General features: G+C 48.0%; 1 protein-coding gene across 1 annotated transcript in view; it reads right to left on the reverse strand.

Annotated features, from left to right (window-relative positions):
* Window positions 1-19,486: 19,486 nt before the first annotated feature.
* Window positions 19,487-26,610, reverse strand: part of LOC122435796 (sodium- and chloride-dependent GABA transporter ine-like) — a 13,954-nt gene continuing 6,830 nt past the window's right edge. The window contains exon 4 of the mRNA XM_043459869.1: window positions 19,487-19,615. Coding sequence (XP_043315804.1) covers window positions 19,487-19,615 — 129 coding nt within the window. The remainder of the gene's footprint in view (window positions 19,616-26,610) is intronic.

The raw sequence follows: 26,610 nt of genomic DNA on the forward strand, positions 1-26,610 counted from the left end.
TCCTGCATTGGCAGGTAGAGTCTTCACTTCTGGGCCACCGGGAAAACCCAGTTTAGGATATCATTTAGAGATAGATGATTTATCTGAAACCTGCAAAGAGCAAGTAAAGTCACTGAGTATCTTCCTGTGCAACACCCAGCTTGCCTTGCAATGGCCTGGGTAGCCCTGCTTGGGTGGACATCTCACATGGACTTTTGTCCAGTGGGTTGTATAGCCCCAAGGTTATAGTCAGGGCCCTGGGGGATCTGTAACCCTCAAGCATGTCCTTATATTTCTTGTCAGGCTGTCCACACACACGGAGCTTCTCAACTGTCCCTGGGACTGGTTCTAATGCCCCACTGGTTAATTTTTGAGTTAAATAAAACCTCTGACACATGCTAATTTACCTTCTCTGAGAATCACAAGCTGACCAGTTGAAGGGGAGATGTTGGACTGACAGTAAAAAATAGACCTGAAGTTCTGAGGGCAGGGCTGAGTGCCAATGGCCAGCAGGCAGGATTCACGGGCATGAGACGGGAGGACCAGCCTGTGCTGTGTGCGCTGTCTAAACTTCACGACACCCACAAGCATGAACCCTTAATTGTTAACATTCATCCCCATCTTGCAGATGAGGAATTGAAATGAGGCAGGAGATGGGGAACTCACCCCAGAGCAGAGAACTGGGATCTGGACCCAGGCAGCCGCTTGTGAATCTTCACTCAGAACCAGTGGTTCACAGTCTGGTTCTGGGGCATCTTCAATGGTCATGCTGGCATCCAGTGGGGAGGGGCAGGGATGTGCCTGAAGCCTCTGTGATGCAGAATGCAGCCCCCACTGCAAAGGGTCCCCAGGCCCTGAATGCTGGGGGGAGAAAGACTCAGACTTGGAGGGACAGAGAGGGGGGCTCCTCATCCACGCCCCACTCTCAGCACAGCCCCTCTCAGGTCTGCAACCCTCCACTTGCTTGTAATGCTTCCTTCAAGGCCAATACCTCCTCTGCATAATAACCTCCATATTTCATTCACACTAAATTCTCAGCCTAATGGACACAAATAATAAATTGCTCGCCAAACAGCTGCTCACATTTACTGCATGATTTCTGACAGATCTGCGGCTCACTTTGAAGAATCCCAAGACTGTGACAGGGAAGGAGATGAGAAATTGTGACATTAACACACTGCAGGTTACATGGCACCGGGAAAGCATCGCCACGTTGAGCTCAGGAAACTGCAGAGCAGAGGGCCCAAGGCCCGCATCCCGGCAGCCCTGACGGAGGCTAATTTTTCACTGTCCTTGAAGCTAATCAAGCCTGCAGAAATAGCATCACCAAATGGACTAAACGAGATTGTCAGTGAACTCAAACAGATGGCTTAAAATTTCCAGGTGACTTCCAATATTAATTCAGAGAGACTGCTGGACTGGGCCCCAGGCCTGGGATGACGCTGACAGGGATGGTGCTGGAGGAAGACAGCAAAACGCATGGATCTTCAGGAGAGAAGATGAAGCAATGATCACAATGTTTCTTCTATCCCGGCAAGAATGCATGCATGCATGCATGCTAAGTCGCTTCAGTCATGCTTGACTCTTGGCTACCCTATGGACTGTAGCCCGCCAGGCTCCTCTGTCCAGAGGCTTTTCCAGGCGAGAATACCGGAGCGGGTCCTGGCAAGAATAGCATCGCCCAAGTTGATTCCACTCTGGAACACACTGAGGGCCTGATCACCCAGAAGGGGCCATCCGAGAGTGAGGCCTTGGGACCCACTGCACGAGTGGGGTGGCCACTCCAGGGCCGGGAGGGACAGGCAGTGGGGAGCCTTGGGCTGGGTCTGTCCTCCTGAGGACCACTGATTTTACACACCTCTGGAGACGGAAGAGCTGAAAAAACCTCAGTGGGTCCTGCAGAGGCTCTGGGCAGACGGGTTCTACCAGGGACAGCAACAGAAGCTGCCAGAGGAGAAGTCCACGTTGTTATGAACCAGCAGCTCCATGTGTCCGTGTGTCCAGCCCTGAGCTGGGCCTGCAGAGGAGCCAGAGTGGCTGAGGCCACTGCACCTGCCCTTCTGGAAGCTGCCAGAAGTTACTAGTAATGCAGAACTCCATAAGTGAATAGGGAAGACCCAGGCTACTGTTACAGCAAAATGTGGCTGGATATTTGCTGAGCCTCAGAATGGATCATTCTCAGCTTAACTGGGCCCATGCACAGGCTTGCAGAATCTGTGAATGAGTGAAAGCTGGGCCAGCCCAGTCCCCTTCCTTTTTTGCGTCTCCCATCAATACTCTCAACAGAGTGGGGTTTAACGTCACTATTAGTAAACTCTAGAAGTAAAACCAGTCCCCAGGCTCCTTGGACTCTGGGACAAGATGAAACTGAAATCCAGACCCCTTCAGTTAGATTCTACTCAGCATTCTTGATTGGAAAATGAAATCAACCTGAGCCGGTCATTACTAACAGGACAGTTGCCTTTGTCTATACATTCCATCAACTATGTGGTTGTTATGCCGACTGGGAGCTTTGGCTTAAATGGTACAGGACTTAGCACTTAGTTCCTAGACCTGGAAAAGGACAGTTAATGCTCTAATGCAGCACTCCCCAACCTTTTTTGGCACCAGGGGCCAGTTTCGCGGTAGACAGTTTTTCCATGGATGGAGTTGGGGGATGGTTTTGGATTGATTCAAGTGCATTACATTTACTGAGTTCATTGAGCAGGAGGCAGAGCTCAGGTGGTCCTGTGAGTGATGGAGAGTGGCTGTAAACGTAGACATAGGTTCTCTCGATTGCCCGCCACTCACCTCCCACTGTGCAGCCCGGTTCCTAACAGAAACAGTACAGCTCTGTGGCCTGGGGGTTGGGGACTCCACACTCTAAAGTTAGGCTCTGAAAATAGGGTCCCGTGCACAGTAGGTCCCATTACCTGGACTTTCTAGGAAAGGTGCATCTGTTCATCTGAGGGGTGCCCCCCTAAGTCTTCCATGTGCAGGCCAGGTGCCCCCACTGGACATGTGTGGTTGACCATCCCCTCTGTCTCCCTGAAGCCCAGACTCTGGGGAGCAGGATCTAAGCCTGATATAAGGTAAGAAACTGTAGTGGCTTTGATGGATGTTCCTTTCCCAGAATACCAAGTCCTAAAGCAGTCATGAAAACTTTACAAAATGTGCCTTTTCCTTGGATGTTTAAATTGGCAGTCTGAGCCCATAGAAACCACATAAGCAGGCACTGATCTCATTGTTATTATCGTCCCATAATTGAAGGAAGAATGCAAACCTCATCCTTGGATCATCGGGTGGCACCATCTCCAGGTCATCTGTGGGTCTGTTCAGGGCAATGATGTGCAAGGAGATGCTGGGATGTTCACAGCTGGCCTGGGAGGAAAGGGAACAGGGGTATGGGGGCCGCCTCCCACCTGGACCAGCCTGGGTGCTAAGTCTGCCAGGAGACATGAGAGACTCAGCATAAGGAGGATGAAGCTCTTCAAGGGGAGTATCAGTAGAAGGCGAGAAGATGCCACTCTCCTCTGTCCCCTCCCTGGGCAAGCACTGGCTGGCAGGGCAGAAGACTGGGCTGCTGATGAGACATCCCCGCAGGTGGGTCACCAGCTCGTGCCTCCAGTCTGGAAGTGGGCGTCTGAATTCTGTTGGTCAGAATATGCTGATTTTCTACTAAAACACGATCCCCCCAGTCTTGAGCCGTCCGGGATGTCATAATTCCAATTACAGAGACCTGTCCCAGAGTTCACGGTAAAATCAGGGGGCTGCAGTTTTCTAGGTTTCAGGTCATCCCATCACTCCTAGGTTGGGGAAACTCTCATGAAATGGTTCACCAGGGAAACTATTCCATTTCTAGGCAATCTCTGGCTCCCAGCCTCCTGAACCGTGAGAAAAAAAATGTCCGTTGTTTAAGCAGCACAGTCTCTGGTGGTTGTTACAGAGCCCAAGCTGACTGATACACCTGGTGCTTCCTTCCTCTGGCCTGGGAACCTGGGACCCTTGCTTGGGCACCATTGCCCCCTCACTGCAAACTGCAGGCTGTGTGTCCTGTATCTCCAGACGGCAGGAGGCATCAGCTCCCAGAGCCCTCTGGTGGCTGGGGAGCCAGGGCTAGGACTGGTTGGCAGAGGCTGGACAGTCTTTCTGAGGCAGCCCCTTGGGGACACAGGGACCCTGTCACCAGGCAGGGCAGGCAGGGCTGTGTTCAGTCTCCCAGACCCAGCCCCAGCCTCTCTCCATCTGAGTAGGTGGCAGGCCCTCCCCCTACACTGGCACGTTGCGGTTTGCTAACAAAGCCAGGTGTGGCCATCCAGGCTACCCCATCCTCACCCCCTGATGCCCACCTGCAACCATGTTGTTCTGCTGATTTTGTGCCAACACACTGGTCTGGGGAGCAATTAGAAAGAGTATGGGTCAGCATATGGCCAGGCACAGAACAGCCCAGAGCCAAGGGGCTGGGAGCAGACAGGGGGACCCTCTGACCTCCGAGAACTTGAAAAAGGAACTAGAGGACAGAGTGCCCCAGAGTGGGCAGTGTGAGTTTTTGTCACCATGGAATCACAAGGGAGGTGATGTATTTTGGTTGCGATTGAAGCTTAGACAAATGACTAATGGTAGCTCCATTATTTAAAAGAAAATAAACCTGCCGACAAATTCAGGTCTGCAAAGATGGGAATTTAATGCAATGTAATGGGACATCATTAATCCTGCCTCTGTTTACTGCCTTGCTCACAGCACAGGGGAGAGTCACAGCTTCACGAGGGGGTGGGGAGCCGGCTGGGCGGGGCAGCTGATGAATATATGCAGAGGCTGCCCAGCGCGGCTTCCCGCCTATCTTGGGGTAGTGGTAGGGCTTTGTGGTGGGGTAGACAGAGCCGATATAGGTGGGCAGCTCCATGATCTGCACGCGCGAGTCACTGATGGTGGCATAGGTGAGCTGCATACCATCCGGAGACCACCAGTGGGCGATGTGGGTCTTCAGGATCTCCTCTAAGGAAACAGACAAAGCAGAGACTTATGAATGCACGAGAGAGGGCACCCAGGAGCCCCCCGGGGACATTTCCCTCCTTATAGCCTCTGAGGAGGCCTCCCCGCACCCAGGTGCACCTTCATTCCAGACATGCCTGGTCTGACCACTGAACCCAAGCACAGCAAACCCAGTCAATCAAGGCCCGACCAAACAGAGGCAAACTATATAAAAACCACTCTCTTTTATTTTTTTTCCCACAAATTTGAGCATGATGAGCCCAAGAAGTCCTTTCTAAGTTGACTTACTATTGTTGTGTTGTGGGTTATAACTTTAAGGGGATCAGAAAACCAAAACTAGAGATCAATTCATCTGAAGTAGGGAGCACTCAGCAGAACCACGTGAGGATGTAACTATCTGGAGCTTGAATCCCAGAATATCAACAGGCAGGAGACGTGGAGGGCTCAGGCCCACACACAAGGCCCTGGCACACAGCCGTGTAGGGGGAGATGCTCAAAGGCCGGTGGGCCCCTCACTGTGATGGAAGGAGGTAATTGCATTCCATGCAGCAGAAACTCAGAACATCCTCCCCTTCAGGGAGACTGAGATGGAAACAGCAATAAGCCCAGCCTCCACCAGGCACTCCCACAGCTCCTCCCTGTCAAGGAGTCTTGGTTAACCAGAGCTCTGACTGGGGATGAGTCCCGTAGGATCTGACATCTATTCCTGACAGAACGATCCCACCTGGTCTTCTGAACAAGCCAAGAGAGGGCACTTCCCAGGTGCCACTCATCAGAGCACTGGGATCAGAGAACCACCTCGGGACTAAACAGCTCTGAGGTTGGGGTCCTCCTTGGACACTGTTTATGTGTTTTATTAATGAATTTCCCCGGATTTGTTTTTAAAATAATGGTCAGCACAGCTCTACATCCACGCAATGCAAGCCCCATTCACTGGTCATTATTCAGGGTAGACCACAAACCAGCTCTGAGAGCGTGAAGTGACAGAAAGGCAATTGGCATACCTGAAATCACACACAGAAAAGAAAATGAGGGCATCAGACCCACGGGGGATGGCGAGAATCAGAATAAGGGCAAGGGAGGTGGCACCAGAGGTGGGGTCACAGAGGAGCCAGGTGGCAAGGCAGGGAGCTGGGCCAGCCTGGCAGACTGGCCCCGTGGGCGGGGGACCTGCCGACTGCAGGGGCAACAAAGGCATTCCTCAGCCAAGTTTAGGGGCCTTGCAGCTCTTTCTCCCGGGGGGGCTGACCGATAGGCAGTCTGTCCCTCCATCATGGGCTCCACCGGCCTGGGGGCTCAGTGGGAGGAACTCCAACGTCCTGCCAGACCTGAAACAGCAGAGCTAGAAGTGACTCCCTTCATGAAGTGCTTGTCTCCCTCTAAATAAAGTCTTCTTGTGCCTTCGCCCCCCACACCAGGTGCTTCCCTCCTGGTCTCCAGCAGCCTGCAGATACCCCAACCCCTGTGACCCAGGAGCAGCACCAGACAGCAGAGTCTTGTCCCCCAGGAAGCGCCCGACACGTCTGACTCCCATCACCAGATGCACCCCAGGCCTGGGTCACAGTGGGTCCAAGAAAGATGCTGAAGGGGCCCCAGTCTTGGGTTCTGCCCCCATCCTGCCATCTACTGGGGGACTCCGAATGAGGCCCCAGCTGTCACCTGAGGGGCACAGCAGCTGCCTCTAACACACCCACCCTGCCAGTGCTCTGTGACCTCGTGGCACCCCCAAGAAACAACTCAGAAGTGTTGCCAGAGCCAATTAAAAACCCAAAGGTCTGCTGAGGCAAAAAAAAAAAAAAAAAAAAAAAAAAAAAAAGCCAGCCAGTTCTTCAGGGCTTGTAATTTTCCAGTGTCTTCAGGCAAAGTGACTTTCAGGTGCAGGTTTGAGAGGAGGTGATGCCAAGATGACTCTGCAGAACCACCTGACTTGTCTGGCTGGCGTGTGGGGACAATGAGTGATAGACTCCAGCAGATGGGTTGCTGGAGAAAACAGGCAGCACTTGCAGTGCAGTCTGTAGGAGATCCTGCTCCAAGGCATCTAGGAGGGTCGGCGTGTCAGGCGGGGGAGGGGGAGTGGGTGGAATCACCAGGAGTGAGCAGAATGCATGGGGCAGGGGAAACGCAAGCAGCATCCACCTGAAATCAGGGGCACAAGCCTGACCACAGTGCTCACAGCGTGTTCTTTCAGGGCCAGAAAATCCCAACGGAACAGCAGCAGGTGCAAGTGAGGCACCTAGACAGAAGCGTCACACAGGAGCATACAGACAGCACAGCCCTGCAAACACACAACTCGTCCACAGCTTCTCTGACCCTGAGTAAACCCCTGAGAGGGAAGGGACAGAATCAGCAGCCTGCGGGGTCTGCTCCCCACCACCTTCACCCCCAGATGGGTCCAGGGCTTGGTGAGGGGCACGGAGCATGGGAGGGCACACTGCTAGCTTCTCATCTGTCCATCTTGCCTTCGGACACAACAGAAACACTGCTGCTGCGGTCTGGCCAGCACAGGGAAGGAGTCACACATGCGGGGACAAGAGACAGATCAGGGGAGAAAGGAGCCCCCAGGCTCAGCTGAGAAGCACTATTTCTGTCCCGTCCATTAGCAGACATGGAGTCCATCATTGAGCTCAAAGCACAGCTCAGAGGGCATGGATGCAGAGGACCACAGGATTCAGAGGAGAGACGTGCTTGTCAGAAGGGAGCTCGGAAACCAGAGCACTCAGGAGTGATGAGGGTCTGGTGTCTGTTGGCAAATACTCAACATTCCACAGTGAGACAATTGCTAATGAAAAAGAAATGCCTCCATGCCAAAAGCAGACCATACACAAAGGGCGGCTTCAGTTGATTCTCTCCAAATGCTCTTAAATACATTGTTCCTGGATGTTTTTATTTTCCTGTGAGTTAGTTGCTCATTAAAGAGATAATTAAATATAAGGAACTATGGGGAAAAGGACCAGGCAGATGAAACCGTGACATTTCTCCATTCATTACGAATGTCCCCATTCTGCAAACATTTTCTTCAGGCTTCTAGCTAAATGATGCAGCTGGTTTAAATGCTGTGAACCAAATGTAATTTATGGGCAGAGTTTTTCAGGGGGAAGAAAACCCCTAGTTCATCAATTAAATTGCATGAGCTCTTGCCTTGGAACAACAGGAGAAACTTGCCTTTTGAACAAGGACAGACAACTCATGAGAATGAGAAGGTACAGTTTTCCTTCACCTCCCCTGACCCATCCTGGGACCTTCTCAGAATCAAGCAAGAAGGATGCATCTTGGGACATTCACTTGAAGAAGAAGAAATTTCCATCCAGGCAGCTTCAGCTCACAGCAGGATCTGGGCCCACTTCCCTAGGTCTTGTCACTGCATCTTAAAGAAGCAAATATTGTCACTCAAGTCACACATATATGGGCCTGTCCAAGAGGACAAAGTCCCTTTGGGGCTAAAGGTGATAAAGGCCAGTCCAGCCAAGATGAGGAATTCTCAAATTTTCCAGATTGTTTTCAGATGCAGAATAAGAAGAGGCCACCAAGGTCATTGCATAATTACTGCTGGGTATGCTTTCAAACTGTGGTGCTGGAAAAGATTCTTCAGAGTCCCTTGGACCAGTCAATCCTAAAGGAAATCAGTCCTGAATATTCATGGGAAGGACGGATGCTGAAGCTGAAGCTCCAACCCTATGGCCACCTGATGCAAAGAACTGACTTACTGGAAAAGACCCTGATGCTGAGAAAGACTGAGGGGAGGAGGTTGAAGGCAAATGAAGAAGGGGGTGACAAAGAGCAAGATGGTTGGATGGCGTCACTGACTCAATGAACATAAGCAAACTCCGGGAGATGGTGAAGGACAGAGAAGCCTGGCATGCTGTAGTCCATGGGGTCACAAAGAGTTGGACTTAATGACTGAACAGCAACAACAGTCCCTTAGAGAGGTTCTCAGAGAAGCACGTGGGAATGGTGTGTACTTCTGTTACAGATGCCCGGGTCCCACTCCTGGCAGAATGGTCAGTGTTTAGTGGGGTGAGGGAAGGGCACAAACACCTTTTCTGCACAAGCTCTCAGGCTGGTTGATACATGACATCTAATCAAATAGGCCCTGCAATCTGGAGATGCATGTCTATGGTCTGTGACAAAACATGTCGCCTGCCATGGCAATAAAGAGAGGATGCTGCAGCTGTGAAGCCAGCAGCAGGACAGCTGGCCTGATGGTACAGCCCGAGGGAATTCAGAATGGGGGAGGACAGGACACTGGCCCTAGACAGTGACAATGCATATCTGGGAATGACTTCACTGAGTCCAGACTCCTGCATCATCTGCACAGAGAGACACACTACAATCATTAACTTGAGAGGTCCAGTCTTTGGGATGAATGGTACTCTTCTGATGTTTGATTACATTATTTTCCAGCAAAAACTCCTACATATCCTGGCTCCTTCCTTCCCTCCTTGGAACGGTCCCTCAGAGCCACTGAGAGGCTATCTCCCAGGCTATCATCCTCAGTAAGGTCCCTGAATAAGACACAACTGGTGGTGCAGTGGTAAGGAACCTGCCTGTCAATGCAGGGGATAAGGGTTTGATCCCTAGTTTGGGAAGATCCCTTGGAGGAGGAAACCCACTTCAGCATTCTAGCCTGGGAAATCCCATGGACAGAGGAGCCTGGAGGGCTACAGTTCATGGTGTGGCAGAGAGTCAGACACAACTCAGGATTGAGCACCACCCAGGCATCTTTTAGGCTGTGCACTTTTTTTAGTTGACAGGTCCATCAGTACATAAGAAATAGGCTTCCAAATTATTTGGGGAGAGCATACCATCTTGAACAGAAGAATAATAGGTTCCACTTAAAGGTGTGTCATGGGTGAAACTGTGCCCCCTAAAAGTTATGGTATCCTGACCCCTGGTACCTGTCAAGGTGACCTTGTTCAGAAACAGGGTCACTGCAGATGTAAGTAAGATGTGCATTAAGATGGGGTTGCACTGGAGGAGGGTGGGGGCCCCAATCCAACATGACTGACATCTCCTATAGAGAAGTAAAGAGACACAGAGACAGAGCAGAACAGCACCCTCTGGGGGTAAAGGCAGAGCCTGGTGTGATATGTCTACAAACTGAAGAGCCTCAACATGGTGGCCAAGTTTCCAGCCTTTGTACAGGTGACCAGAACAGCTGCTGGTGTTTGAGTGACTCCTGGGCTCTGAGCCACACTGGTCACTCTGTCAACTGACCTAACCTCCAGCCATTTCCAAATGAGCTTTGAGGATGACTCGTTGGGGGTTGGGGCCCCATAGATTACCTGGCAACTCCTGCCACTGTCTACTTCCATCATTGATTCCCGGTATGGCTACCCCAAGAGGGCGGGTTGGGGAGCAATGGTATTCCCAGATCTGGATATGACCAGGAGTCAGTACAGACATGTGAAGCCTTCTGGCCATTTTCCAGAATTGCCTCTCAGTAGGATTCTGGGTCTCCATGGCAACCTTGACACCACAGAGCCAGTGCCAAGATAGCCACCCAAAGAAGTTACCTGGGGAGTGTCTGTAGGTCTCAGCATCCCTGTAGTAGTCCAGTGCAGAAGCTGCAGCCATGGTGGTGCTGGAGGCAGTGGAGGAGGCTGCTGTATCCAAGCCCACAGACCTGTGTCTGAGGACCCATCCTGTCCTCACAGGTCAAACCCCAGAGGCCCCATGGAGTTCCCTGGCCTCAAGGCCCTGCGGACCTCTGGGTCACTGCCCCAGTTAATGGACCCTCCATTGCTATCCTTGCCAACAGAATTGGGGGTCCCCTTTACCCCCGGGTCTCAGTGTGTGTGTTTGTCTCTCTCTGTATGTTTTTCTTATTGTGTTTGTGTCTCACTCTGTATGTGTGTGTCTTTCAATATGTGTGTGTGTCTCTCTCAGTGTGTTTGTGTGACTCTGTCTCTCAGTGTGTGTGTGTTTCTCTCAGTGTGTGTGTCTGTGTGTGTGTGTGTTTCTCTCATTGTGTTAGTGTTTCTCTCTCTCGGTGTCTCAGTCTAAGTATATGTCTCTTTGTGTGTGTGTGTGTGTGTCTGTGTCTCTCAGTGTGTGTGTCTCTCTCTCAGTATGTATAATTCTCTCTCAGTGTGTGTGTCTCTATCTGTGTGTATGTTTCTCTCATTGTGAAAGGTTATTGCTGAATCACACAAAAACACAGGGGTTCTTGGCCTCCGGAAGAGAAGAATTCAATCTGGGGCCAGAGACAAGGCTTCATTTCTCAGAGCTTTTGTGTAATAAAGTTTTATTAAAGTATAAAGGAGATAGAGAAAGCTTCTGACATAGACATCAGAAGATGGTAGAAAGAGTACCCGCTTGCTAGTGTTAGCAATGGAGTTATATACTCTCCAATGAATCCAAAGAATGTCTGGAGGTTGTAAAGACCTCACCAGACCTACTCCCATACTTTATACTTCAAGATAACAGAATTAGCCAGAAGGTTTAATCCAGAGACCGTCCTCTGGCAGGATACATTATTGTTATATAATCCTAAGAAATGTAGAGGAAAGAAGAATAAACTTTGTCTTTTCTTCCTCCTTGAGAATTCCAGACCCCTCTCTTCTTGTGGACCCCTAGACTTCTTATCAACCTGCCTAGGAAATGACTCTCTCAATTGTGTTTGTGTCTCTCTCTGTATGTCTGTCTCTCTCAGTGTCTGTGTGTGTGTCTCTCAGTGTATATATATATCTCTCTGTGAGTATGTGTCTGTCTCACTGTTTGTGTCTCTCTCATTGTATGTGTGTCTCTTTCTCAGTGTGTGTGTCTCTCCCACTGTGTGTGTTAGTTTCTCTGTATATGTGTGTCTATCATTTTCTGTGTGTCTCTTTCTCAGAGTGTGCGTGTCTCTCTCAGTGTGTCTCTCAGTCTTTGTGTATGTTTTTCTGTCTCAGTATGTGTGTATTTCTTTGTATGTATGTGTTTCCTTTCTCTCTCAGTATGTATGTGTCTCTGTGTGTGTGTCTGTGTGTGTATATATGCTTTCTACAAGAGACCCACCTCAAACAAAGGGACACATACAGTCTGAAAGTGAAGGGCTATAAAAAGTCATTTCAGACAAATGGAGACCAAAAAAAGCAGGAGTACAAATACTATATCAGATAAAATAGACTTTGAAATAAAGGCTGTGAAAAGAGACAAAGAGGGACACCACATAATGAACAAAGGATCAATCCAAGAAGAACATATAACAATTATGAATATATATGCACCCAACATAGGATCACAGCAATATGTAAGGCAAATACTAACAACTATGAAAGGGGAAATTAACAGTAACACAACAATAGTGTGAGACTTTAATACCCCACTCACACCTATGGATAGATCAACCAAACAGAAATTTAGCAAGGAAACACAAACCTGAAATGATACAATGGACCAGTTAGACCTAATTGATATATATAAGACCCACAAAAAATGAATTTCACCTTTTTCTCAAGTGCTCTTGTAACATTCTCCAGGATAGATCACATCCTGGGCCATAAATCTAGCCTTGGTAAATTTAAAAAAAATTAACATCATTTCAAGCATATTTTCTGATCACAATGCAGAAAGATTAGCTGTAAACTACAGGAAAAAAAAACTATTGTATGGAAATACAAAAAACCTTGAATAGTCAAAGCAATCTTGAGAAAGAAGAATGGAACTGGAGGAATCAACCTGCCTGTCTTCAGGCTATACTACAAAGCTACAGTCATCAACACACTATGGACCTGGCATAAAGACAGAAATACAGATCAGTGGAACAAAATAGAAAGCCCAGAGATAAATCCACACACCTACGGACACCTTATCTTTGACATAGGAGGCAAGAATACACAATGGAGAAAAGACAATCTCTCTAACAAGTGGTGCTGGGAAAACTGGCCAACCACTTGTAAAAGAATGAAGCTAGAACACTTTCTAACATCATACACAAAAATAAACTCAAAATGGATTAAAGATCTAAATGTAAGACCAGAAACTATAAAACTCCTAGAGGAAAACATAGCCGAAACACTCTCTAACATAAAGCATAGCAGCATCGTCTATGATCCATCCCCCAGAGCAATAGAAATTAAAGAAAAAATAAACAAATGAGACCTAATTAAACTGAAAAGCTTTTGCACAATGAAAGAAACTATAAGCAAGGTGAAAAGACAGGTATCAGAATGGGAAAAATAATAGCAAACAAAGCAACTGACAAAGAATCAATCTTAAAAATATATAGGCAGCTCATGCAGCTCAATACCAGAAAAATAAATGACCCAATCAAAAAATGGGCCAAAGAACTAAACAGACACTTCTCCAAAGAAGACATACAGATAGCTAGCAAACACATGAAAAGATTCTCACCATCACTCATTACCAGAGAAATGTAAATCAAAACCAAAATTAGGTACCATCTCATGCCAGTCAGAACGGCTGCCATCCCAAAGTCTTCAGACAATAAATGCTGGAGAGGGTGTGCAGAAAAGGATACCCTTCTACATTGTTGGTAGGAATGCAAACTAGTATAGCCACTATGGAGAACAGTGTGGAGATTCCTTTAAAAACTGGAAACAGATGTGCCATACAACCCAGCAATCCCACTGCTGTGCATAAACATGGAACAAACCAGAATTGTATGAGACATGTGTATCCCAATATTCATAGCAGCATTGTTTACAATAGCTAGGACAGGCAAGCAACCTGGATGTCCGTTGGCAGGTGAAAGGATAAGAAAGCTGTGGTTCATATACAAAAAGGAATAATACTCAGCTATTAAAAAGAACACATGTGAATCAGTTCTAATGAGGTGGATCAAAATGGAGCCTATTATACAGAGTGAAGTAAGTCAGAAAGAAAAACACCAATACAGTATGTTAACGCATATATATGGAATTTTGAAAGATAGTAATGATGGCTCTATATGCAAGACAGCAAAAGAGACACAGAGATAAAGAACAGACTTTTGGACTCTGTGGGAGATGGCGAAGGTGGAATTATTTGAGAGAATAGCATTGGAACATATATATTACCATATGTGAAACAGATCACCAGTCCAGGTTTGATGCATGAGACAGGGCCCTCAGGGCCAGTGCACTGGGATGACCCAAGGGATGGGATGGGGAGGGAGGTGGGAGGGGGATTCAGGATGGGGGATACATGTACACGCATGGCTGATTCATGTCAATGTTTGGCAAAAGCCGCTACAATAGTGTAAAGTAATTAGCTTCCAATTAAATAGATAAATTTAAAAAAAGAAAAGAAAAAAAAAACACTTCAATTTAGATGAAATTAAGAAATTCCTTGAATGACACAAATGCCCAAAACTAACTCAAAAAGAAAGTGAAGACCCTAAATATTCCTAAATCTATCAAAGATATGGAACAGAAAACTCCAGGCCCACGTGACTTAACTAGTGAATGCTATGAAATACGTAAAGGAGAAATATCACCAAGCTCATACAAATTCTGTCAGAAAGGAGAGGAGGGGAAACACTTCTCAAATCATTTTATGAGGCCAGTCTTACAAAATACCAAAACCAGATGAAGACATTGCAAGAAAAAAAAAAACACAGACCAATATTCTTCATTAAGTTAAGCACAAAAAATGAAATGTTAGCAAATGTAATCCAGCAATATATAAAGTATTATGATCAATTGAGATCTATCCCAAGAATGAAAGATTGATTATGCATTAAAAAATCATCCACCAATGTTATTCATCATATTAAGAAAACACTGGAGAAAAACCATATGATCATTTTGATAGATGCTGTAAAAGCATTTGGCAATATTCAACAATCACTATGATAAAAAAAACTCTCAGAAAACTAGGACAACAAACAGACTTTCTTAATCTGACCAAGGTAACTTACAAAACTGCTACAGCTAACATGATAATGGAGGACAATCTAATCCCTCCACTGGGGGTGGGGAAGGCTATTGGCCTTGGATTTGGAGGGCTGCGGAGAGGCCTATCCAGCCAGGGGGTGGGGATCAAGTGGCCTGATTGAAGTACCTGCCCCCTCCTCAGGCAGTGGTGGCCCTGATCCAGTCACCTCCTGTTGCACCAGTGGTTCTCTTGCAGATGCACACCATCTCCCAGGCAGTGGTGCCCCAGCCCCGTCATCACCCCTGGCTGCACTGTGCCTATTAACTTGACCCCCTTCCAGACAGGAAGTAGATCAGCACTCAGCAGGCTAGTAGACACAGGGTCACCCCCCAGTTGAGGGCCCCCGGCACCTCCAGCCCTCTGGAGAGCTGCAAAACTTTGTTCCTGGAGAGGGAAAGCCCATGAGAGTTGTGCCTACACAGTCCAAGAGACTGGGTTTGTCCTTGTTGACATTGCCCTTCCGGCAGCCCTTGAGTGCCGCTGGTTCCATTGGTGCTTCTGGGGGCCCTGGGGTAAGCCCCCAGTATGGAGTCCCTACATTCTGTGTGCCTGGAGCCCCAGGTGCCCCTGCCCCATTCCATTCCCAGTGAGTTCAACAGCATTCCCTGCTTCCCTCCCCAGGCAGGCAAGCACAGCCCGCTCCACATCCCTAGTCTCAGGACTCTAGGACTGGGTCCCCATGCACCACCATGTGAAGGCATCTGCACATGAACACAAGCACACACAGATGCCAATGTTCATGTCTCTGACTCATGTTCTCTTTCACACACACCCACATTCCCATGTGCATGAACCTGACCACATGCTCTCTCTCTCTCACAGGCACATGTGAAAAACCATTTGCAAGCACCTCCACAAACACTCATGCACATGCCTATGTCCATGCACCTGCGCACATGCACTCTCTCAGTCTCTCAGGCACACACACGCACACACACACACACACATGCACATCAGATACCCATGTGCATGCACCTGCCCACGTGCACATGGACACACATGCCTGGGCGTGTGCATGTGCATGCATACACACACACACACACACACACACACACGTGAGCTATGTGTGGGACACCAGAGGGACAGACCGGCCCTGACCCAGGATGCCCGACTCCCTTCTGAAAGTCGATGTCAAGGACCTGCACTCAGCAGGACGCTCACCTGTGAGCATGGCCAGGTTGGCAGCAGTGCAGTCTTGGAGGTGCACAGGGACCGGGGCTCACTTGGGGTTTGCAGGCTTGGACCGGAAACAGTTACGTGCCTGAGGATTGGGGTGTGGTCTGTTTGAGTGTGCGCACTGAGGAGCTGCCCCCACACTACAGGGTGGAGCGCCACCCAGAGGCCTCACGGCTGAGCTGTTTACCAGGTTTCCAGGCCTGAGGCAGGGCTGACACATAGGGCACAGAGCATCTCGGTGTGTGTCTGCCCAGGCTCATTGGGGCGACATGGCGCATGAACACGTGAAGCTTCTGGAGGGGGCACCAATTGTTGGTGGGAACCAATCATGAGGCAGGACCAGGGTGTGTGTGCGCAGGCACTCTGCCTATGCTGAGTTGCAGGTCGTACTACAGAACTGGGTTCTTTAGGGAGGGTTCAGTCTTTCCTGCTACGGAGGGAGGTGGAGAGGGCTCAAGATGGAGATCGAGTCACATGGTGGAGGACTCAGGAGAGCCGACAATGAAGACGCAGGTGCTGAGGCCTTTGCAAGAGGTACAGCACATGGCAGACAAGGTGTGCCAGGTGATTCTGGTGGTCGTGATGACCCTGCAACACAGCTGGCCCTGGTCATGCCGTCAATCCTGTAGTCCCTGGTGACCCTGGCGACCTGGCTGATCCCAGAGGCCCCGGCACTGCAGGAGAATCAGGTGGCATAGTCAGTGCCATTCCTCAGATCTCGGGGGCACCCCAAGCACCAGGACCTGGTGGAGACACTGCACCCAGAGCCAGAGTTCTGAGTAACCAAGTCTTCCAGCTGTATCCTATTCCAGGAGCCCCAGTGGGCTGGATGCCCGCAGTGGTCAGGGTACGGAATAGGGGTGGTTTGGGGGGATGCAGGTGGCGGGGACTAAACTGCAGGAGGAGGGTACTCTTGGGGGCTGGAGGGTATGGGTCAGGGGTGGTCTGGCTGCCAGGGGATGGTGGTGAGGAAAAGCAACCTGAAGGGAACCAGAGGGTTGGGCGGTGATACCCAGGGTGTCGGGCAACGGCCTTGTGGGAGAAGGCGGGTCTCCATGAGCAGGGAGACTGACATACAGGCAAAATGACTAGTGTGGATGGCGTCTTAACAATATCTCCACCGGCAGCCTCACTGTGCCTTTCTCATCACATGAGGAGGCGGACAACGCCCGTCACTTCCTGACTCGATGTACTCAACTGCGACGGCCGGTTTGGAAGGAGCTCTAGGTTAATGGCCGTATGTTGGTTCTGTCAGTTCTAAAGGGTTCCATGCTGGGGAGGGAGTGGTGGCTTCTAGCCGGTGGCCAGTCTAAGCCCTGGAGGAGCCATAATATAGGGTTTAACCTAGAGGAGAAGTGTGGTGCTCTGGGCTTGGCGGTGTGCAGGGACAGAGGGAGGACATGCTCCTCTTCCTCCTTCTCCACGGGAACTTGAATTTCATTTTCCCTCCCTTTTAGCCAATTGACTGCTGAAGGCCATGGCCTGCTCCCAGGGTCCATTGCCTTCTGTCTAGAGCAGCTTTCCTTGGTGATCCGGACCTTGCAGCACTTTGCGCCCCCCCCCCACCTTTTTTAAGTCTCAGCACAGAAGAGGGTCTTAAATCTAGCCTATGTGCCCTAGCCTCAGAGTCCTTCCGGAGGGCATTGCTTTCTGCAGTAGTTTGATCAGGCTTCATCTTGTGCCTGTGCTGCTGCTTGGGGGCTCAAGGTCCACACAGTTTGTTTGGTCGTTGTTAAATGCGGAAAATAAAACTGAGCTACTGTGCTGTCTCTGACTTTAGTTTTAGCTTGTTCACTTCGTAATACTGCGTTCATCATCTGGTTGGAGGGGAGATCCAGATAATCAAGGAGTACAACATAAGTGAAGACAATGTAAGAAGTGGGAGAATAAGAAAGTTGTGTACTGCCATTCAGAATTGATTTTTAAATATTTTCTCAGTTTAATAGTTACATTTATATATTAAGATATAATACCAGAACGTTGTCATTGTTGTTCGGTCTCTAACTAGTGTCCAACTCTTTGCAACCCCATGGACTGTAGCACACCAGGCTCTGTGTCCCCACTGTCTCTTGTAGTTTGTTCAAGTTCATGTCCATTGAGTGGGTTATGCTGTCAAACCATCTCATCCTCTGTCCTCCCATTCTCCTTTTGCCTTCAATCTCTCTCAACATCAGGGTCTTTTCCAGTGAGTCAGCTTTTAGCATCTGCTGGCCAAAGTGTTGAAACTTCAGCTTCAGCATCAGTCCTTCCAATGAAAATTGAGGACTGATTTCTTTTAGAATAGACTGGTTTGATCTTGCAGTCCAAGGCACTCTCAAGAGTATCCTTGTATCCTGAAACCATGCTAAACTTATTAATTAATTGCAATAGAGCTTTTGTAGATCCCATTGACCTTCCTACATAGACAATCATTTTGTCTGTAAATAAATACACATTTATTTCTTCATTTCCAATTGATGCATTTTAACTGATTTCTGTAAAAATGAAATCTCCAACACTTTGGCCACCTGATGGGAAGAGCCGACTCATTGCCAAAGACCCTGATGCTGGGAGAGGTTGAAGAAAGGAGGAGAAGGGAATGCCAGAAGACGAGATGATTGGATGGCATCACAACTCCACAGACATGAGTTTGAGCAAGTTCTGGGAGATGGTGAAGGACAGAGAAGCTTAGCAAGAAGCAGTCTGTGGGGTCAAAAAGAGTTAGACTCAAATGAGCAACTGAACAACAGCACACTGATTTCTGTTATAATGGATTGGAGTTTCCTGCTTCTTTGCCTCCTGGTAATTTTACATTGGATGCCAAGCATTATCAAATTTCCCTTGCATGCCTGATATTTTTCTATGCCTAAACTTATTCTGGAGCTTTATTTCTGTTAAGATGCTTGGAAACAGTTTGATCCTTTTGGGTCTTACTTTTTAAGATTGGCTCTGTAGGACCAGAACAGATCTAAGTGTAGAATGAACTTAATTAACTGAAATCTTCAAAGTCCAAGAAAGCTATAGCTGGAAAAAAGGACTCTTTTTACAATTTTTATTTATGAAAAATATTTGTTTATTTTTGGCCGTGCCGCATCTTGTTAACTGTGTGCAGTATCTCTGTGCTTGCAGCCAGTGGGGGCTACTCTCAAATTGCTGTGCTCAGGCTTCTCATTGCAGAGGCTTCTCTTCTTGTGGAGCACGGACTCTAGATCCATAGTTTTGGCACACGGGCTTAGTTGCACCAGGCATGTGGGATCAACCCTAACCTAACCCTAACAATTCTTTGGGAGAGGTACTATTATACCCTGATTTTGCAAACAAAGAAGTTAAAACTCAGAATGGATGTGTGACTTGAAAAGATGTTAGACTCGAATACAGGTAGGGTCTGTCTACCTCCCAAGGCAACGCCCTTGACCACACCACATATCCTGGCCTTCACTGTACCTTGGTGCTTATCCAAGGGATGCAGTGCCTAGGGGTAGAAATCCAATGGGGTCCGAGCAGGTGGGACCCATGGGTCCATCTAGGAAGGCCTCATCATCCATCTGGGGTCGAAACCCAGCATCTGAGTGTGGTGCGGGTAGAAGGTGCACTGCGGGTGGGATGGTGGAAGGTACGCCAGCTGCCAGTGCTGCATCTTGTACAGCTGCTCCTGGCAGAGACAGAGACCTGGTTTCACAGGTGCTGCGGAGCAGACAGGCTGCATGTGCAGGCACACACACTCTACCAGGGAAAACCCACCCAGTCAGAAGACCAGAGAGGGGAGGCCGCAGTGTATGCATGACCACGTTCAGGCCCAGGCCCTCTCCCAGGATGGATGCATGGTCCTGCCACTGTCAAACGGGACCCTTGGGCTCCCCCACTACATGTGGCAGCTTGGGTGCTCACGCAGATCATAGGCTTTCCTGGAACTGACACGTGACCAGCACACCTCCCAGAGCACCTCTCCCTGATGCTCCTCCCCACCCCCAGCCCCCACTGCCTCTTCAGTCCACTCTCCACATTCCAATGCCCTGACCATGGCTGGAGTCTTCCTGGGTTCTCCACAGCTCTCCATCCAACAGCAGGAATCCCACAGGACTGCATGTGATCTACCGGGTTCTGTGGGTTCTGACCTATCTGCCTCTCCAGCATCACCTCCCATGACTGCCCTGGCCTCCAGTCCACATACCTGCCTACCCATATGTTTCAGGCCTTGGAAATATGCTGGGCCATCTCTTCCCTGGGCCCCAAACATGCTCACCCACACCCCTCCTTCAGGTTTCAGCTTAAAGAGCACTTCCTCTGGGAAGCCTGCCACAGGTTCTGAGGAAGATCAGATCCCCTGTTCTCAGCTCTCACAGCACTGGTGTTTGTCCTGCAGTAGGCCTCCCTCCCTATATCAGGGAATCGTGTGCTAAGTTCAATGCAGTCCATTCACCTCTACCACCAGATGTGGTACAGAAAAAGTTCATTGCATGAATGAATGAACCTAACACATCAATAGAATATTAAAACTCAAGGACCTAGACCCAATGAGGGTTCATTTCAGACCCTGCTCCACAGCACCCCTGGGGCTTCCCTCACAAGCGCATCCTGAACAATCATCCTCGCTAGACAAATAAGCAGGACAGCTGACCCGGCACACCCTATCCTACCAGCCTGCTGGCTCAACTCCAGCCTGGGCTGAGTTCCCTAGATGGCTTGCTGGTGCTCACAGCACCTCTTAGGAGCGCTCGGCACTCAGTAAGCGGAGCTCTCCCGGGCTCTGCCCACAGCTCCTCCTCCTGTCTAGACCCCAGGTCCTCAAGGAAGCTGACCAGACAGTCTGTTTGCCAGACTCACTCAGGCTACTCTGGCACATTCAGACTTCCTCCTACTCTTCAAGAAGGATTTACCTCTCACTACCCATCCCTACCCTCCCCAGAAGACTTCCCTAGAGCAGCAGTTACGACTGTGTCCAGCTGGAGTGACTCCAGAGATCTCTCCAGTCAGCAGTAAATCTTCACCAAGCCTAGGAGTAATTGCATGGTGCCTGCTCACAGTGGAAAACTACAACAGCACAATGAATGTACGTAACTGCCTAGAACATAGGCCACAGTAGGCTTCTGGAATGCTTCCTAGGACCCCAAGAAAAATAGGGTCTGGGATGAAGGTTGGAAAGGCAACTTTAAAAAGTTCTGGGGAAAGGTGGAAACTTTGATCTGTTTCCCTAGGGCACCAACCTTTTGGAACATTTTTGGTCAGTTCAATTCAGATCAGTTAGAATAGGAAAAAGGAGTCCACAATAGTGGTGGCTAAAAGACAAGGAAGGGAAAAGCCTGCATAAATAGAACAAAGGAAGGTCTGAGGACCAGAGTGAAGACCTCAGGTAGAACAATCAGCACTCCTGGCTAGCCCAATTTACATAGGGCAAGTCCAGTGGGGAGGAAAAACTTATAAAAAGAGGAGCCAAAGGAATGGGAGTCTCTCTCTCTCCTTGTGCACTCTCTCTCTGCCTCTCTCTCTCTCTGTTCTCTTAGCGTCTCTTGGGTCAGCATGCTATCACACCTCAAGGATGTATTTTGCTTTTATTTTCTAAATAAAATTGAGCTGTAACATGGAACTGTAACACTGATCTGTCCAAGAGCTATAATACAGTCTGTCTGAGAGCTGAGAGCTCTAACACTGTCTGAGAGCTGTGACACACCAAGGGCTTTAATGTCCATCGATCATCGATTCAAATTTTTGTTGTGATGAGACAGAACCGAGGAAATTACACACTCCCCTAACATCTGTGGTGCCATGACTCGAATTTAACATGGCTGAAACAACCTCGGCGAGGCCCTTGCAAGGAGGAGGCCAAGCACAGCAGGAGCCCAACTCAGCAAAAGTTCTCATGATGGAAGCAGAACGCAAAGAAAACCCAGTGCAGGGGAAGTGACAAGAAGCCCATCATACTGGAAACTGAGACAGTGAAAAACAAACTCAGCAGAAAGCTCATGATGGGGAATACTTGTAAATCCATGGCTGATTCATGTCAATGTATGACAAAAACCACTACAATATTATAAAGTAATTAGCCTCCAACTAATAAAAATAAATGAAAAAAAAAAAAAAAAAAGAAAGCTCATGAGTCTCAGTCTCAGATTTGAGAAGACCTCTGGTTAAGGTAGGAGGTCCTCGCTCTTATGACTGGAGGGACATATGCCTAACAAAATCTTAATTCCTTTACAATCTCTTGTTTCTTGTTTCCTTGAAACCCCACGAACAGGTGTGTGGCAGTGGGTGCAGTTGAGGGACTCTGGAAGGTGACTCCTCAGTATGTCCCAAAGGCACTATCTGATGAGCCCCAGTAGCTATTACCCAAGCCGGTGGGGATTCTTCTGTCCTTAATCTTCTTTGTGCCAAAGATTAGGCCAGTGCAAACTGAACATAGGTCAGGTATTTAGCAGATTTTCCAGCAGACTATGAAGGGGATTCCTTGGCACGTTTTTCCCACTTCTTTTTCCTCCCGTCCTTCAGCTCCTCTCTCCTGGGACTTGAGCCTGGCCAAAACACATAATGCCAGGCTTCAGGACCTAATGAAGCTCAGGCTCTTAGGTCTCACTGCAAAAATTCAGTTAGAGACACAGTGATAAGTAAGAGGTGGATTTGTTATGATTCAGAGAGAAGCAGGCTCTGCAGGGTGTGGGCCATTGCAGAGGGCAAGGGCTTAGGCCATGGACTTAGGCCATGGAATTTGGTCTGTGCCGGGAGCCATTATGGGAGGTCCCGCCCGTGATGAGGTCATGAAGAAAATACCGGGCAGGCAAGGCCGTCCAGAACCCCATCCATGACGAGGTCATGAGGAAAATACCTGACAGGCAAGGCCGTCTAGGATAAGGGACCCTCCAGGTTGGCTTCGGCCTCTACCCCACCCTGTATTCTTCCCCCTTTTCTGCTGTTGTTCTTGTTTACCCTGCTGCGGATTCTTGTGTTGCCTGCCTAGAGCTCCCCTGCTCCTCTTTCACTGAATGAGGACCAACTTAAAAGCTAATTAATAAATCTCCTGGACGCTGGTACCCTATGAAGGGGCCAGGGATGAAGGAAATGCTTCAATTCAAACATTTTGCTGGCATTCTGGCTTGTTTGATAAATGTGTGATCTCATTGCACAAAATGCTCTTGATTGTCCTAAACATCCTAAGCACAGTACGCTAACAAAAGAAACTATTAAGCATAGGTCCCTCCACAGGGTGAGAAAAGCTCCACAAATATGATAGCCACAAATGTGCCTAATAGAAAATACTTTAGATAGAGATTAGCTAGCAACTTCTTGCAGGTAGTTAACTTTTAGACTAAGAGCCTGTTTTGTGCCATATCTGCTGTTTCTGCAGTCCTTTGAATTTCTGTTCTGTAAAAATGTAATCCTATCTAGTTCCCATAGAGATGACACTTATTAGGAAGAAAATAGATTAATTATAAGAAAAACAGGGTCGGCTACTGAAGTTGCTTAAGTCACACCAGGTGCAAGCCATAAAATGTTAGCAAGCCTGAAGGCCAAATGATAAGAAAGACTCTTGTGAATGGAAAAAGTATGTGGGTGACATTCTGTTTCTGTTGAAGGTCAAGTTGCTGTAATGTTTTGAGATGCCCTGTGTGTAAGCAATATGCACTTCCCCCAAAAAGATGTTGTTAAGGGTATAAAGGAGCCGTGCAAAAATAAACTTCAGACTTAGCCCCGAGCTTTGTCTCACTCTCTCTCTCATTCGCTGACGCCATTCATCCTGAGGGTTCCTCTGGATCCTGCTGGGGCTGGACCCTGGCAGGTCTGGCTAGGTTTTGCAAGCTGGGTGAATTCATATGCTAACGTGTGGGAGGATCATCCCAACCATGGGGAACTACACACTCCTCCATCTTTTGACAGTGCCTTGAAGCTGTCTTGCCACCTCTGGGTGTGTCATTTAGCTTACAGACTGGGGCTTAAGGTTTACTTGAATTTGACTTGTCATCTTGGACTCAATTGATTTCAATTGGTTTATGTTATGCCCTTGTGCTATGTCATTCTTTCAAAAGTTGTGCCCTGCCCCCTTCCCTCCTGTTTCATTCTCTTTACCTGAGCCCCGTCCAGGCCGACAATGTTGTCTCCACAATCTTCTGGAGGGACAACCAGAAAATAGCTTGCACTTGGGAGGGAAATACTGTATAATATCCAATCCCTCTAGATATTCAGGCCTTCATCTTCCATGTTTCCTACATAACATGCAACAAGAGCATCGCTCAGCGAACCTTCAAGGGTGGGTGACAGGCACACAATACCAGCTAGAAGTCCATCTGTTGGCATCCCTTCAAAGGCAATTGGGCTTCCCGGGATAATGTTTACCACTTTGGGAGTTGACCCTGCAGGCTGTTTCGGCCCAAACCCTTACCACCCTTTTCCTAAGGGTACAAACATACCCCAGGATCAAATCTCCACTCCACTTTTATTTTTTTATTTTTTTCCACTCCACTTTTATAGAACATCCAGTCTGTTGCTGCCTCCTACCAATTTGTCCTTAAGCCACTTACTAACTCCCACAACCAGGACCCTGCCCCCTTTTAGGCAACATTGCTCCACCCAATTCAGTTCAGTTAGTCACTCAGTCATGTCCAACTCTTTGCGACCCCATGAACTGCAGCACGCCAGGCCTCCCCGTCCATCACCAACTCCCAGAGTCCGCCAAAACCCATGCCCATTGAGTCGGTGATGCCATCAAACCATCTCATCCTTTGTCATCCCCTTCTCCTCCTGCATTCAGTCTTTCCCAACATCAGGGTCTTTTCAAATGAGTCAGCTGATCGCATCAGGTGGCCAAAGTATTGGAGTTTCAGCTTCAACATCAGTCCTTCCAATGAACACCCAGGACTGATCTCCTTTAGGATAGACTGGTTGGATCTCCTTTAGGATAGACTGGTTGGATCTCCTTGCAGTCCAAGGGACTCTCAAGAGTCTTCTCCAGCACCACAGTTCAAAAGCATCAATTCTTTGGCACTCAGCTTTCTTTATAGTCCAACTCTCACATCCATACATGACCACTGGAAAAACCATAGCCTCGATAGACGGACCTTTGTTGACAACGTAATGTCTCTGCTTTTTAATATGCTGTCTAAGCTGGTCATAAATTTCCTTCCAAGGAGTAAGCATCTTTTCATTTCATGGCTGCAATGACCAACTGCAGTGATTTTGGAGCCCAAAAAAATAGTCAGCCACTGTTTCCCCATCTATTTGCCATGAAGTGATGGGACCGAATGCCATGATCTTAGTTTTCTGAATGTTGAGCTTTAAGCCAACTTTTTCACTCTCCTCTTTCACTTTCATCAACAGGCTCCTTAGTTCTTCACTTTCTGCCATAATGGTGGTGCCCTCTGCATATCTGAGGTTATTGATATTTCTCCCGGCAATCTTGATTCCAGCTTGTGCTTTATCCAGCCCAGCGTTTCTCATGATGTACACCTCATATAATTTAAATAAGCAGAGTGACAATATACAGCCTTGACATACTCCTTTTCCTATTTGGAATCAGTCTGTTGTTCCATATCCAGTTCTAACTGTTACTTCCTGACCTGCATACAGGTTTCTCAAGAGGCAGATCAGGTGATCTGGTATTCCCATCTCTTTCAGAATTTTCCACAGTTTATTGTGATACACACAGTCAAAGGCTTTGGCATAGTCAATAAAACAGAAATAGATGTTTTTCAGGAACTCTCTTGCTTTTTCAATGATCCAACGGATGTTGGCAATTTGATCTCTGGTTCCTCTGCCTTTTCTAAAACCAGCTTGAACATCTGGAAGTTCACGGTTCACGTATTGTTGAAGCCTGGCTTGGAGAATTTTAAGCATTACTTTACTAACCTGTGAGATGAGTGCAACTGTGTGGTAGTTTGAGCATTCTTTGGCATTGCCTTTCTTTGGGATTGGAATGAAAAGTGACCATTTCCAGTCCTGTGGCCACTGCTGAGTTTTCCAAATTGGCTCGCATATTGAGTGCAGCACTTTCACAGCATCATCTTTCAGGATTTGAAATAATTCAACTGGAATTCCATCACCTCCACTAGCTTTGTTCGTAGTGATGCTTCCTAAGGCCCACTTGACTTCACATTCCTGGATGTCTGTTTCTAGGTGAGTGATCACACCATCATGATTATCTGGGTCATGAAGAGGTTTTTTGTACAGTTCTTCTGTGTATTCTTGCTACCTCTTCTTAATATCTTCTGCTTCTGTTAGGTCCCTACCATTTCTGTCCTTTATTGAGCCCATCTTTGCATGAAATGTTCCCTTGGTATCTCTAATTTTCTTGAAGAGATCTCTAGTCTTTCCCATTCTGTTGTTTTCCTCTATTTCTTTGCATTGATCACTGAGGAAGGCTTTCTTAATCTCGCCTTGCTATTCTTTGGAACTCTGCATTCAAATGGGTATATCTTTCCTTTTCTCCTTTGCTTTTTGCTTCCCTCCTTTTCACAGCTATTTGTAAGGCCTCCTCAGACAGTCATTTTGCTTTTTTGGATTTCTTTTTCTTGGGGATGGTCTTGATTCCTGTCTCCTGTACAATGTCATGAACCTCCATCCATAGTTCATCATGCACTCTATCAGATCTAGTCCCTTGAATCTATTTTTCACTTCCACTGTATAGTCATAAGGGATTTGATTTAGGTCATACCTGAATGGTCT

The sequence above is a fragment of the Cervus canadensis genome, chromosome X (assembly GCF_019320065.1).
Source record: "Cervus canadensis isolate Bull #8, Minnesota chromosome X, ASM1932006v1, whole genome shotgun sequence".
Taxonomy (NCBI): domain Eukaryota; kingdom Metazoa; phylum Chordata; class Mammalia; order Artiodactyla; family Cervidae; genus Cervus; species Cervus canadensis.